We start from the raw sequence: 15,000 nt of genomic DNA, 5'->3' as shown, positions 1-15,000 counted from the left end.
TTGTTTCACTCTTATAATGTTGGCCTGTTGGATCCAATCCCTGTTCAATTAAAATTATTTGATGATGCAGCAATAAACTAGCTTGAGTGCATGTGTTTTTCAGCTTTTCTAATTTAAAGTCCCCCTGTGGTGAAAATACAGCGTTTAATGTTGTTTATGTGTCTATGTGGTGTTTTTAATATGCTTTAAGACAAACCATGTGTAAATTCATAAGTCGACACCATTGCTGAGTATTTCCTCCTTAAAACTGCAGTGAACCAAAGACAGTCTCAAAAACACGCTTTGAAATCGCTGGTGTTTCTGACGTCACAAACTACCTTGTAACCAATCAGATCAACGTGTGATCGTCAAGCAGTGGATCTCTGAGCGGAGTGAGTGAGTGGAGGCGGGGCTCATTTGCATATTCATAGAACCGCGAATACTAAATGAGCTAAAAGGGTGTCAAGTTACAGTCAAGATATTTTAAGGCGTGAAGAAGGAAAAAACTTTTAAATATGTAATTTTGGTGATCAAAGATGAGTTTTAAGGGATAAAATGATAGACTACAGGGGGACTTTAAAACATGATCAAAACACTAATCTATTTTAACGATAAGTGAGCAAGTGACAAATATCGGACAGCTCGAGAGTTTTGATTTTGCTTCAGTTTGAAACAGAAGAGCAGTCGCTTACCTGAGGTCGTGGCTCCATTCGGATTGAACTGATTTCCGAGGTTCAGGTCGAGGCGCGAGGCCGTCCTGCGGTTGCCGTTGTTATCGATAACCTCTGTGTTGACTTGCTCGTCTCTAGACGGACGTTTATTTCCATCGTCATCCTCCTCAGGCAGCAACACAATACGGTGGTTCATCTGGGGACTGGGAAGCTGAGAAGACATCGGTGACAGGACCGGAGACATGATCCGGAGAGTGTTGGTCGGAGGATAAGACACGTTAAAAACCCCGGAGATAGAGCTTGAAGTGGGGCTTCTGGTCCAGGAGCGAAGGGTCGAGCTTCTAGAGCTGGCGTCAATCGGAAACGACGGTTTCTTCTTGTGTAAACGATTGATCTCTTCCTGTCCAGATGCTTTCCGATAGATCCCCTCCACATCTAAGCAGGAGTGAGATACAGGTTCCTCAATCAGAGATCTTTCCATGTCTTTTCTTGCTGTGTTATTGAGACGCGGGTTGAGTCGATCGTCATTCCCTCCAAACGTCTCTTCTCGTTTAGTCCCAGAACTGTCGATACGTCCACGTTCGTTCCCGATCGGTTTCTCATAATCCAAACGGAGTTGGTTGTCAAACTCAGACAGCGCACCACAATCGATTTCGCATTCAAAGCGAGATTCCTCCATGAAATCCCAGCCATCGTTGGCAATATGGAAGTCTTCGTCCATGGGAAGAAACGGCTCGCTTGAGACGCTGACGTAGGAGCCTGATCCTGGAGTTTCCGGGTCTTTTCCAAGGGAAAACTCGGATGCTGCTCCCATTTGCACCTTCTTCTTCAATTTGCTCTGCAAGAAGTCTTCAGCACTGTCCATCTTCTTGGATCCCAGTTTCTTCAGCTTCCGAACTCTCGAGGCTTTCTTACACTCCACGGACTGAGGAAGAGTAAAGCTACTGCTACTAACACCATGTTCTCCTTCCGACTGGATCTTCCCGTCTTGGTTTCCCATCTTGAGTCTGTCTGCGCATTCGCTGCATAGAGACAGGAGATCCGTCAGGAGCTGATGGTGTTCGCTGGCCAACCAGTGGATCTGCGAAACCGCTCCTTTTGTGTCCTCACAGGACTGGACTTCATCCGCTGAGTTGTAATACTGGCGTCTTTGTTTAGTTCTGCCCGAGTCTTCACCTCTCTCCTCATGCTGATTTCCACACAGAGGCTGGACTTCACGAGCAGCTCGTGAAAAACCTCGGGATTTCCTTGTTGGGAAGTACAGACTGATGAAGCACAGCTCATGGATGGGTTTGTACAGACGCAGCTCAGTGTGTGTGCCTTCCATTACGAAGCCCGTTTTAATTAATCACACTCCTAAATTAAGTTGGCGGTTGTCTCGTGGGTCTCGTCTCGAGTCGGGGACGGCCCGGGATGGACTGGTGTTCATCATCGGGGCGATCGAAGGCCTGGCAAAATGAAGAAGGCTTTTAGTGCAACGTAAACCTCATAAATCTGTTTTAGGATGTGTAGAATGTACATACACTGCTTTTTTTGGGCTAAATAACCTGATAAACACATGAATTATTGCATGGACATAGTGCTTTCAAATGCACAACAGAATCAAAAGTTTATTTAAATAACAGTTTTGATTAATTGCATTTAATAATATGATTTAATGTTATCAAATTTGGCAGCACACTGAATTCTCTCAAAAAAACAAACTGTAAAAAGTTGTGAATAAAACTGATTATTTGAGTATACTATTTCTGTCTTTCATGTTTATAATTGAATTCTTAATAATTATTTGTGAAGCAGTTTCTGAGTTATTTTTCAGTAAGTAATCTTTAGGAATAACCTTTGCATGATCATAAGCAAATATTGTTATAATAAACAGACTTATTTTGTAATATTGTATGCAGTAGTGTAGATGCCAGACATGTTTTCAGGCCAGAAAATAAACTGTTGAGATGCTTTGCCAAAAATATCCATGAATGCATATTGATGAAAACTAACAGTGGGTCCATTGATAATGTCATTCAGTACAATTTATTCTGCTAGAGCCTTTGAACTGTATGCATAATCATTTAAATAAGCAGTTGAATGACTAGAGCACCCTTCATCATAAGCCTCATAACAGTTCAACCTTCACACACACATTATTATAATGACACTTTAAGATGATCATGCACAAGCTGCAGTGAATGTCTCTTTAAAATATGACATGGCAGTTCAGCAGCAGTGATTAATCCAAAACAAAACCGATATCTTATTTCTGTGGACAGTGGGTTAGGCGAGCAGAGAATAATCTGCACTATCCTGAGCATCATTTATTATGCAGAAAGTTATTTTTGCACCGCTGCATCACTGATGCTTTAAACATTCACAGCGTTTCTCAAAGCCACGTGAGCACTTCGCATTCAACAATTCATCTCAAATTTAGCTAAAATATGATTATGACCAATGCATTTGTATAATCTCATAACACAGTATTAAGTTCTGCGTCTTTTCATTCGTTCAACAAATGACACGCATTATCTCATCCGCATTAACACGTAATTGCAGCCTATATTAACGTGTTTAATTGCAACAATCGTATGTTATATGAAGTTAATCATGTTAAACTCACCCATCTGAGGTGCATGACGGATCCGTGACTCGCTCTCGGAATAAAGTGCGTTCTGGAGGACAGCGGGATCACCCTGTGATTGATAGGCGCGGAGACCAATAAGAGACGGCAGCGTTTGTCTACGCGACGGTGATTGGTTGGTTTAGGGATGGCCACGCCCCCATCAGAAGTGTGTCATAAAGCAAAACAGCGGCGCTGCGGACACTCAACTGCAGAATGTCAAAGACAGCAGCATCAACTTAAAGGGGACACAAGACAAACTGTCATTATATCTATTTATTTATTTATCTATCTATCTATCTATCTATCTATTCATCTATCTATCTATCTATCTATTCATCTATCTATCTATATCTATCTATCTATCTATCCATCTATCCATTTATCTTTGACTGGGAGGCGCAAGCGAAATATTTGTTTCATAACGCTTTAAAATAGAACATTCATTATACATAACTGCATAGAATTATAAAAAAAATGGTATTATATACACAACAAAATATCCCCACAAGGATAGTAAAACTTGAAACATCCGAATGAACATGTAGAAATACATAAAGTTAATAAATACATACAATTACGTAACTTACGCGTGAGGGTTAGAGAATATAATTACCTCAGTATAACAACAAAATAAAACAAACTTGATTAAAAAATAACTGATTTAAAGACAGACTGTAATACTTTATCTGTATGTTGAATTAAGTCGTAAATGTCAGCATTTTTGCCTGTTTATACCCGTGTTAATATATGAATAACTTACTGTAATAAGCTGAAGACATTTCTGAGGGGGAAAATGGCGGTTAGTTATTTTTTAAAGTGAAATGTATTTAATCGAAAATAACCGTTATATACTGAGGTGACTGTACTTGAGATGTGATGACATTACATTCCTCTTGAGTTTATATCGATGTAAAGTACTAGTATTCAAGTTTAGAAAGTGTTTACACTGCGAGCGACGCGTCGCGACCATAGACTGTAAAAACTAAACCGCGATAAGGAAAATAAAACGCGCGCCTTTTTAATCAAACGGCGGCGGCTCGCGAGGGACACGCGAGCTGAAACTGACACAGAAACGCAAACAGACACACTTATAATAATTTAAATGGAATTATGCGAGTAAATCAAGCACAGAAGTAACGTTTTGTGATTTATTAGATCACCCAATACTGGTTATATTGAGTATTAATGAGGGAAAGGGGCGTGTCAGTCTTTACTGTAAAAGTACAATCAACTTGGATGTTTAAGTCATTTCAACTTAAATTACATTAAATTGTTTTAAAAAATTAGGTGAATCTTGTATAACCTGCAAAAAAAGTTGAACATTTCTTAACTTATTTTGATGAGTTAAAGCAATGTAAAAACACATGTTGTCATAACTTATTGATCATATAATGTTTTACAGTGTGCCAGTTACGGTAGTCTGATTTAAAATCTGTACTAAACCATATTTTTTCAGTTGTTGTTAAGCTAAAAAAAAAAACATAATAAATAAATATAAATAGAAACCAGCTTTCATAAGAAGTTGACATAGTAGATGATTCACAGGAAGATTGCTTACAGTGTTTGAAGATCCAGTCCATAAACACACTATGTTTTTATTGTAGTAATTGTAAAGTAACTATGTATCTTTAGCTGAAACTACTGTATAGATATAGTGCAAGAAGCAAAGCTTATAAAGGCTGTTTCGGTTTGATATCTGACTTTCAAAAGAAACAATATACATAAATTAATATGAATTCATATCAAAGACTAAAGCTCATCACAATTTTGATGCAAATGCACACTTGTTACAAACCTTTTAAGTCTAGGGAGAATAAGGTGTGCAACATCTAAACACTGAATGTGTACTGGAAAACATCTCACACAAACCATAGATAAAGTGATCATTTAGTGAGAAGTGAGATGAAAAGAATACCCCAAGATGTTCGATTGTTTATGTTATTTTTAATGCTGTGGCCATTTGGATGGCTAAAAAAAAATATTATTTAATGTTTTAATGATATTATTAATGCATTTTGCATGCATATAATGACCCAACAATAAAGGTAATTCTTACTGAATTTAACACTGAATGATTTGGCCATATGAAGTAATGCATGTTGTTTTACAGTCTCACCACTAGGAGGCAGCAGAATAAAGACTAATCAAAATAAATGACCACACTGCTGTCTGAGATATCTAATGTTCCCTAAAAAGTCTAAATCTGAAAGTCACACAGATATCGTCAGAATCTGGCAAATGTACTTTTTCTTTTTATGCTCCTTGGGGTTGGAATGAATTGCAAAATAAATGTTCTTAATCTAGATGCACTTCCAAACTTAAGCACTTTTAAATGTCTCTTGCACAGTGTTTTAAAGGACACTTGCAATTGTTTCTCTTGATTTGATTTATTTAATTTTGAATGTGTAAATTGTGGTATTTGTCATTTTGTGATTCTTTTGTGTGAATGTTTATGTGCCGTGTTGACCAGGACTCTCTGGAGGAAGCGATAGCAATATCTCAATGTGATTCTCCTGGTTAAATAAAGGATAGTAAAAATAATAATGTTGACCAAAACAAGAGGGAAAGATATAATAACATGTGTCCTGTATGCTCTTGTCTCACATATATTTAGTGATCATACTATAAATGGCATTAAACCAGCAAGATACAGGCAACACTAAAATCGTTCACATGCATCTGCAAAAACACCAGAAACAATAATAATATAAATACAAATGAAATCCTTGCATTTAAACTCTGCTTTATCTGATTTCATAATCTATCTTTTTTTATAAACCTGGAATGTACATGATGAATATTGTTGGCTCTGGAGAATAGCTGATGTATTGTAAGTTGCTCTGGATAAGTGTCTGCTAAATGCATCATAAATCGTGGTTTGATTACTTGCACCTGTGTGTCATTTGCTTGTTAATGTTAATGTTGGCCTATATAAGCTGTGTTTAAACTCACACACACCTTTTGACGTCTTGTTTGTGTTAAACTGCTCTTCTGTGTTGTGGATCTGCTCGATCTGTGTTGTGGATCTGCTCTTCTGTGTTGTGGATCTGCACTTCTGTGTTGTGGATCTGCTCGATCTGTGTTGTGGATCTGCACTTCTGTGTTGTGGATCTGCTCTTCTGTGTTGTGGATCTGCACTTCTGTGTTGTGGATCTGCTCTTCTGTGTTGTGGATCTGCACTTCTGTGTTGTGGATCTGCTCGATCTGTGTTGTGGATCTGCACTTCTGTGTTGTGGATCTGCTCTTCTGTGTTGTGGATCTGCACTTCTGTGTTGTGGATCTGCTCTTCTGTGTTGTGGATCTGCACTTCTGTGTTGTGGATCTGCTCGATCTGTGTTGTGGATCTGCACTTCTGTGTTGTGGATCTGCACTTCTGTGTTGTGGATCTGCACTTCTGTGTTGTGGATCTGCTCGATCTGTGTTGTGGATCTGCTCGATCTGTGTTGTGGATCTGCTCGATCTGTGTTGTGGATCTGCACTTCTGTGTTGTGGATCTGCACTTCTGTGTTGTGGATCTGCTCGATCTGTGTTGTGGATCTGCTCGATCTGTGTTGTGGATCTGCACTTCTGTGTTGTGGATCTGCACTTCTGTGTTGTGGATCTGCTCTTCTGTGTTGTGGATCTGCTCGATCTGTGTTGTGGATCTGCTCGATCTGTGTTGTGGATCTGCTCGATCTGTGTTGTGGATCTGCTCTTCTGTGTTGTGGATCTGCTCGATCTGTGTTGTGGATCTGCTCGATCTGTGTTGTGGATCTGCTCTTCTGTGTTGTGGATCTGCACTTCTGTGTTGTGGATCTGCTCTTCTGTGTTGTGGATCTGCTCGATCTGTGTTGTGGATCTGCTCGATCTGTGTTGTGGATCTGCTCTTCTGTGTTGTGGATCTGCACTTCTGTGTTGTGGATCTGCTCGATCTGTGTTGTGGATCTGCTCTTCTGTGTTGTGGATCTGCACTTCTGTGTTGTGGATCTGCTCGATCTGTGTTGTGGATCTGCTCGATCTGTGTTGTGGATCTGCTCTTCTGTGTTGTGGATCTGCACTTCTGTGTTGTGGATCTGCTCGATCTGTGTTGTGAATCTGCTCTTCTGTGTTGTGGATCTGCACTTCTGTGTTGTGGATCTGCTCGATCTGTGTTGTGAATCTGCTCTTCTGTGTTGTGGATCTGCACTTCTGTGTTGTGGATCTGCACTTCTGTGTTGTGGATCTGCTCGATCTGTGTTGTGGATCTGCTCGATCTGTGTTGTGGATCTGCTCGATCTGTGTTGTGGATCTGCTCTTCTGTGTTGTGGATCTGCACTTCTGTGTTGTGGATCTGCTCTTCTGTGTTGTGGATCTGCACTTCTGTGTTGTGGATCTGCACTTCTGTGTTGTGGATCTGCACTTCTGTGTTGTGGATCTGCACTTCTGTGTTGTGGATCTGCTCGATCTGTGTTGTGGATCTGCTCGATCTGTGTTGTGGATCTGCTCGATCTGTGTTGTGGATCTGCTCTTCTGTGTTGTGGATCTGCACTTCTGTGTTGTGGATCTGCTCGATCTGTGTTGTGAATCTGCTCTTCTGTGTTGTGGATCTGCACTTCTGTGTTGTGGATCTGCTCTTCTGTGTTGTGGATCTGCTCGATCTGTGTTGTGGATCTGCTCGATCTGTGTTGTGGATCTGCTCGATCTGTGTTGTGGATCTGCTCTTCTGTGTTGTGGATCTGCACTTCTGTGTTGTGGATCTGCTCGATCTGTGTTGTGAATCTGCTCTTCTGTGTTGTGGATCTGCACTTCTGTGTTGTGGATCTGCTCTTCTGTGTTGTGGATCTGCTCGATCTGTGTTGTGGATCTGCTCGATCTGTGTTGTGGATCTGCTCGATCTGTGTTGTGGATCTGCTCGATCTGTGTTGTGGATCTGCTCTTCTGTGTTGTGGATCTGCACTTCTGTGTTGTGGATCTGCTCTTCTGTGTTGTGGATCTGCACTTCTGTGTTGTGGATCTGCACTTCTGTGTTGTGGATCTGCACTTCTGTGTTGTGGATCTGCTCTTCTGTGTTGTGGATCTGCTCGATCTGTGTTGTGGATCTGCTCGATCTGTGTTGTGGATCTGCACTTCTGTGTTGTGGATCTGCTCTTCTGTGTTGTGGATCTGCTCGATCTGTGTTGTGGATCTGCTCGATCTGTGTTGTGGATCTGCTCTTCTGTGTTGTGGATCTGCACTTCTGTGTTGTGGATCTGCTCTTCTGTGTTGTGGATCTGCACTTCTGTGTTGTGGATCTGCTCTTCTGTGTTGTGGATCTGCTCGATCTGTGTTGTGGATCTGCTCGATCTGTGTTGTGGATCTGCTCTTCTGTGTTGTGGATCTGCTCTTCTGTGTTGTGGATCTGCACTTCTGTGTTGTGGATCTGCTCTTCTGTGTTGTGGATCTGCTCGATCTGTGTTGTGGATCTGCTCTTCTGTGTTGTGGATCTGCTCTTCTGTGTTGTGGATCTGCTCTTCTGTGTTGTGGATCTGCTCTTCTGTGTTGTGGATCTGCTCTTCTGTGTTGTGGATCTGCTCTTCTGTGTTGTGGATCTGCTCTTCTGTGTTGTGGATCTGCTCTTCTGTGTTGTGGATCTGCACTTCTGTGTTGTGGATCTGCACTTCTGTGTTGTGGATCTGCTCGATCTGTGTTGTGGATCTGCTCGATCTGTGTTGTGGATCTGCACTTCTGTGTTGTGGATCTGCACTTCTGTGTTGTGGATCTGCACTTCTGTGTTGTGGATCTGCTCGATCTGTGTTGTGGATCTGCTCGATCTGTGTTGTGGATCTGCTCTTCTGTGTTGTGGATCTGCACTTCTGTGTTGTGGATCTGCACTTCTGTGTTGTGGATCTGCACTTCTGTGTTGTGGATCTGCACTTCTGTGTTGTGGATCTGCTCGATCTGTGTTGTGGATCTGCTCGATCTGTGTTGTGGATCTGCTCGATCTGTGTTGTGGATCTGCTCGATCTGTGTTGTGGATCTGCTCTTCTGTGTTGTGGATCTGCACTTCTGTGTTGTGGATCTGCTCTTCTGTGTTGTGGATCTGCTCGATCTGTGTTGTGGATCTGCTCTTCTGTGTTGTGGATCTGCTCTTCTGTGTTGTGGATCTGCACTTCTGTGTTGTGGATCTGCTCGATCTGTGTTGTGGATCTGCTCTTCTGTGTTGTGGATCTGCACTTCTGTGTTGTGGATCTGCTCTTCTGTGTTGTGGATCTGCTCTTCTGTGTTGTGGATCTGCACTTCTGTGTTGTGGATCTGCACTTCTGTGTTGTGGATCTGCACTTCTGTGTTGTGGATCTGCTCGATCTGTGTTGTGGATCTGCTCGATCTGTGTTGTGGATCTGCTCGATCTGTGTTGTGGATCTGCTCTTCTGTGTTGTGGATCTGCTCTTCTGTGTTGTGGATCTGCACTTCTGTGTTGTGGATCTGCACTTCTGTGTTGTGGATCTGCTCTTCTGTGTTGTGGATCTGCACTTCTGTGTTGTGGATCTGCTCTTCTGTGTTGTGGATCTGCTCTTCTGTGTTGTGGATCTGCTCTTCTGTGTTGTGGATCTGCTCTTCTGTGTTGTGGATCTGCACTTCTGTGTTGTGGATCTGCACTTCTGTGTTGTGGATCTGCACTTCTGTGTTGTGGATCTGCACTTCTGTGTTGTGGATCTGCTCGATCTGTGTTGTGGATCTGCTCGATCTGTGTTGTGGATCTGCTCGATCTGTGTTGTGGATCTGCTCTTCTGTGTTGTGGATCTGCTCGATCTGTGTTGTGGATCTGCACTTCTGTGTTGTGGATCTGCTCTTCTGTGTTGTGGATCTGCTCGATCTGTGTTGTGGATCTGCTCGATCTGTGTTGTGGATCTGCACTTCTGTGTTGTGGATCTGCACTTCTGTGTTGTGGATCTGCACTTCTGTGTTGTGGATCTGCTCTTCTGTGTTGTGGATCTGCACTTCTGTGTTGTGGATCTGCTCGATCTGTGTTGTGGATCTGCACTTCTGTGTTGTGGATCTGCTCGATCTGTGTTGTGGATCTGCTCGATCTGTGTTGTGGATCTGCACTTCTGTGTTGTGGATCTGCTCTTCTGTGTTGTGGATCTGCACTTCTGTGTTGTGGATCTGCTCGATCTGTGTTGTGGATCTGCTCTTCTGTGTTGTGGATCTGCTCTTCTGTGTTGTGGATCTGCTCTTCTGTGTTGTGGATCTGCTCGATCTGTGTTGTGGATCTGCTCGATCTGTGTTGTGGATCTGCACTTCTGTGTTGTGGATCTGCTCGATCTGTGTTGTGGATCTGCTCGATCTGTGTTGTGGATCTGCTCGATCTGTGTTGTGGATCTGCTCTTCTGTGTTGTGGATCTGCTCTTCTGTGTTGTGGATCTGCTCTTCTGTGTTGTGGATCTGCTCGATCTGTGTTGTGGATCTGCTCTTCTGTGTTGTGGATCTGCACTTCTGTGTTGTGGATCTGCTCGATCTGTGTTGTGGATCTGCTCGATCTGTGTTGTGGATCTGCACTTCTGTGTTGTGGATCTGCTCGTGTTGTGGATCTGCTCTTCTGTGTTGTCGATGATGCTCGAGTCTTGTGTTGTGGATCTGCTCTTCTGTGTTGTGGATCTGCACTTCTGTGTTGTGGATCTGCTCGATCTGTGTTGTGGATCTGCTCGATCTGTGTTGTGGATCTGCACTTCTGTGTTGTGGATCTGCTCTTCTGTGTTGTGGATCTGCTCGATCTGTGTTGTGGATCTGCTCGTTCTGTGTTGTGGATCTGCTCGATCTGTGTTGTGGATCTGCACTTCTGTGTTGTGGATCTGCACTTCTGTGTTGTGGATCTGCTCGATCTGTGTTGTGGATCTGCTCGATCTGTGTTGTGGATCTGCACTTCTGTGTTGTGGATCTGCTCGATCTGTGTTGTGGATCTGCTCTTCTGTGTTGTGGATCTGCTCTTCTGTGTTGTGGATCTGCTCTTCTGTGTTGTGGATCTGCTCTTCTGTGTTGTGGATCTGCTCTTCTGTGTTGTGGATCTGCTCTTCTGTGTTGTGGATCTGCTCTTCTGTGTTGTGGATCTGCTCTTCTGTGTTGTGGATCTGCTCTTCTGTGTTGTGGATCTGCTCTTCTGTGTTGTGGATCTGCTCTTCTGTGTTGTGGATCTGCTCTTCTGTGTTGTGGATCTGCACTTCTGTGTTGTGGATCTGCTCTTCTGTGTTGTGGATCTGCTCGATCTGTGTTGTGGATCTGCTCTTCTGTGTTGTGGATCTGCTCGATCTGTGTTGTGGATCTGCTCTTCTGTGTTGTGGATCTGCACTTCTGTGTTGTGGATCTGCTCGATCTGTGTTGTGGATCTGCTCGATCTGTGTTGTGGATCTGCTCGATCTGTGTTGTGGATCTGCTCGATCTGTGTTGTGGATCTGCTTGATCTGTGTTGTGGATCTGCTCGATCTGTGTTGTGGATCTGCTCTTCTGTGTTGTGGATCTGCTCTTCTGTGTTGTGGATCTGCTCTTCTGTGTTGTGGATCTGCTCTTCTGTGTTGTGGATCTGCTCTTCTGTGTTGTGGATCTGCTCTTCTGTGTTGTGGATCTGCTCTTCTGTGTTGTGGATCTGCTCTTCTGTGTTGTGGATCTGCTCTTCTGTGTTGTGGATCTGCTCTTCTGTGTTGTGGATCTGCTCTTCTGTGTTGTGGATCTGCTCTTCTGTGTTGTGGATCTGCTCTTCTGTGTTGTGGATCTGCTCTTCTGTGTGTTTTTCCCCGTAGGTCTGATATGTGGATTATGATTGTGATAATAAAGCTGCGTTTGGATCTTCTAATCGAGTGTCAAAAGAGTTTGTAACAGTAAATATTGACATGCAGGGTCACATGGGTCAGTGGGTCAGACGAATAAATCAATTATACATTCATGCCAGAGACTGTCAATGCTTTTTAAAGATCTGTGACTAATATGAGATGATTTCTATATTCTTGCTGTATTAGTTTCTGTAGAGATAACTTATTGTTTATGTGCTGCAGTTACAACCCGTTCTGAGCCTGATGTAATCTTACCAATGAACTGCTCGTTTAGAGATAGAGAGAGAGAGTGTATGGGTGTGTCTGTGTGTGTGAGAGAGAGAGTGTGTGTATGGGTGTGAGGGAGAGAGTGTGTGTGTGTGTGTGTGTGCGTGCGTGTGTGTGTGTGTGTGTGTGTGTGTGTGTGTGTGTGTGACCTTGAAAACAGCAGCAACAGCAGCAGACTCAACACCGTGTCCCAGTTATCTACTTTACTCGCTGCAGAAGAGCCCAAAGTCATGTAGCGTCTCCTGGAAGAAGGACAGGTTTGCTCTCGGAGCTCAAGTGCTTGTTTCTCTAGCAATCACACCCCATAATATGACCGTGTGTGTGTGTTGAATAAACTGAATAAACTGCGTCAGCTACTGTCACACACTCCTGCACAAACCCTAGTGTGGAACTTTAAATCTTTTTAGAGACTCAGTTTTTGTGTGATGTCACATTCAAATGTGGACACACCTTCGTTAGACGTACGGCTGATTTTCTAGCTTTTAGAGTCCAAATTATTTTGTAAAATATATATTTAGTGTAAAATAAAGAATGTTTAGTTCAGTAAATTTAAACTTCTATAACTTTTTTTACACTTTCATTTTTTTAAGCTGCTTTGACTTCTTCAATAATTCTGCAAAAATCTCTTAACATTGAAGTCCAGATCTGTGGTTATAAAAGGGGAATGGCTGACAGTTTGAGGCAGTGCATTCATCAATAAGTCTATATCAGTGTAAATACTATCAACAATATTATCACTGACAAAAAACACAAAATACACACATTATTATCCATCATCCAGATACGCAACAACATTATATAAACAAATTCAGTCAGCAGATTTACTTGTCAATTATATTCATTTTTTTATCATCGCAGAACAAATAGAAGCATACACGAACAGGGGAAACATATTCATATCTCGAATAAGATACATTAACAATGATATCAGAACAAAGTAGAATAAACACAAAAAGGCTAAACATTTCTTTAAGCAAACTCTCATAAAGCACCAAAAATCTTGTACTTATTCACCTGTGTATTTATTTATGCTCAATAACAAAAGAACATTGTCAAGGAATTACATAAATACATAATAAAACAAACATAAAACAATTATACAAAAACAATGAAAAACAAAAGATGACATTGTAAAGATATATGACAAGAAGGAATACACTACAATTGCATTGATACAATAACATACATTAATATACAAGGAAAGCTTTTAAGTGCATGTATTTTCTTTAAATATTTCTTTATATTTAATAATCTTAGCGATTTTTTATTATTTATATAACGAAGAGATTTAAGAAGTGAGATTAATTCAGTGTCAAAATAAGGACAGGACAGAATACCATTTGCAAACTTTAGTTTATGATTGAATTTGCCATATAAAATAAAGAAATTAACAATGTACTCTAGGGGTTTATTTTTTATCGTCATTATAATAAAAATGAATGTATTTTAAAATGAAAGAATGTGTCACACTGGCAGAACCAAGGTCAGACCAAAATGGTTTGGATATTCACCTGTGTATTAATATTAATATGCGCCAGGCGTGACGTCAGAGATGAAACCCCAATGCGGTTCAACTGGAAGCGCGCGCGCGCGCACATACACACACACACACACGGATTGCGCGCACACACACACACACGGAGCGTGCTATGGACTGACGGAGCTCATCATGGCTGAAGGTGGAGACGCGGAGGATGAGATCCAGTTCCTTCGGACGGTGAGACTCTCTTTTTCTGTCAGGATTTGTGTGTGTGAGACAATCATCCGCGAGAATCTGGTTGAAACGCGTCATGTTGTGTGTCGCGCGACGCGACGCGCCGCGTCCAGATGATGCTCGCTCGCCTCCTTCATTATAATGCAGTGGCGTTCAGTCAGAGATGCGCTCGATTATCATAACGCCGATTACTGTCACCCAGTTTGCTCTCGGGCTGATGTGAGGAATCATGATGGACGATGGAAGTGTGTGAGGATCTTTTTTTTCCGGGATCATGTTGAACTTGGCATATTAATAATCTCATTTACAGTCGCATTAATGAGTTATCAGAGCTGATCAATGTCATTAGTTAAGTTTCGTTTAATTCAAGAAAGCTCTTGCGTACAAGTAGAAATACACGTTTTCATGTGTTAATGTTATATGTATATAATCATATCATAATCATAATCATAATCACATATATAATCATGTATTATGTGTGGTTACATATGTATATGCACTGTATGTAAATATACACTGTGTGTGTGTGTATTTTGTATCTATATACTGTATGTATCTATATTTATGTGTGTGTGTGTGTATATATATATATAAATGTGTGTATGTGTGTGTGTGTATGTGTATTTGTATCTATATACAATGTATGCATCTATATACAGTATGTATATACAGTATATATCGATATATCTATCTATCTATCTATCTATCTATATATATATATGTGTATGTGTGTGTGTAATATCTGATTGTTTTATCTGAGAGGTGGAATGAGGAGAACATTTGATGATTTTACATGCACATCAATTTCCACTTATGTTCTAGATTCAGGTTGCATTCTGAATATGACGTTTACATGCATCTATATCTATATATATATATATATATATATATGTGTGTATATATACTTCCTTTGCCGTGGTTATTAACTTATTTCCCGGGAGATTGTGCTCAGTTATTAGTCTGATTACTACTTACTCACAATGACTTAATTAGGACTAG

At 41.4% G+C, this 15,000-nt stretch overlaps 2 protein-coding genes across 2 annotated transcripts in view; one reads left to right on the top strand and one right to left on the bottom strand.

Moving 5' to 3' along the window:
- LOC308707679 (uncharacterized protein) overlaps window positions 1-1,977 on the bottom strand; it is a gene marked incomplete at both ends in the record, with an annotated part of 2,440 nt that extends 463 nt beyond the window's left edge. Inside the window, one exon of the mRNA XM_081394296.1 lies at window positions 672-1,977. Coding sequence (XP_081250422.1) covers window positions 672-1,977 — 1,306 coding nt within the window. The remainder of the gene's footprint in view (window positions 1-671) is intronic.
- An 11,918-nt stretch (window positions 1,978-13,895) lies between these two features.
- The window catches only part of LOC308679742 (ryanodine receptor 3), a 187,170-nt gene continuing 186,065 nt past the window's right edge, over window positions 13,896-15,000 (top strand). Inside the window, exon 1 of the mRNA XM_081347395.1 lies at window positions 13,896-14,004. Coding sequence (XP_081203521.1) covers window positions 13,957-14,004 — 48 coding nt within the window. The 5' untranslated portion in view covers window positions 13,896-13,956. The remainder of the gene's footprint in view (window positions 14,005-15,000) is intronic.

The sequence above is a fragment of the Scardinius erythrophthalmus genome, assembly GCF_964197995.2.
Source record: "Scardinius erythrophthalmus genome assembly, chromosome: 19".
NCBI classification, from domain to species: domain Eukaryota; kingdom Metazoa; phylum Chordata; class Actinopteri; order Cypriniformes; family Leuciscidae; genus Scardinius; species Scardinius erythrophthalmus.
This window is presented reverse-complemented; position numbering and strand designations above follow the sequence as displayed.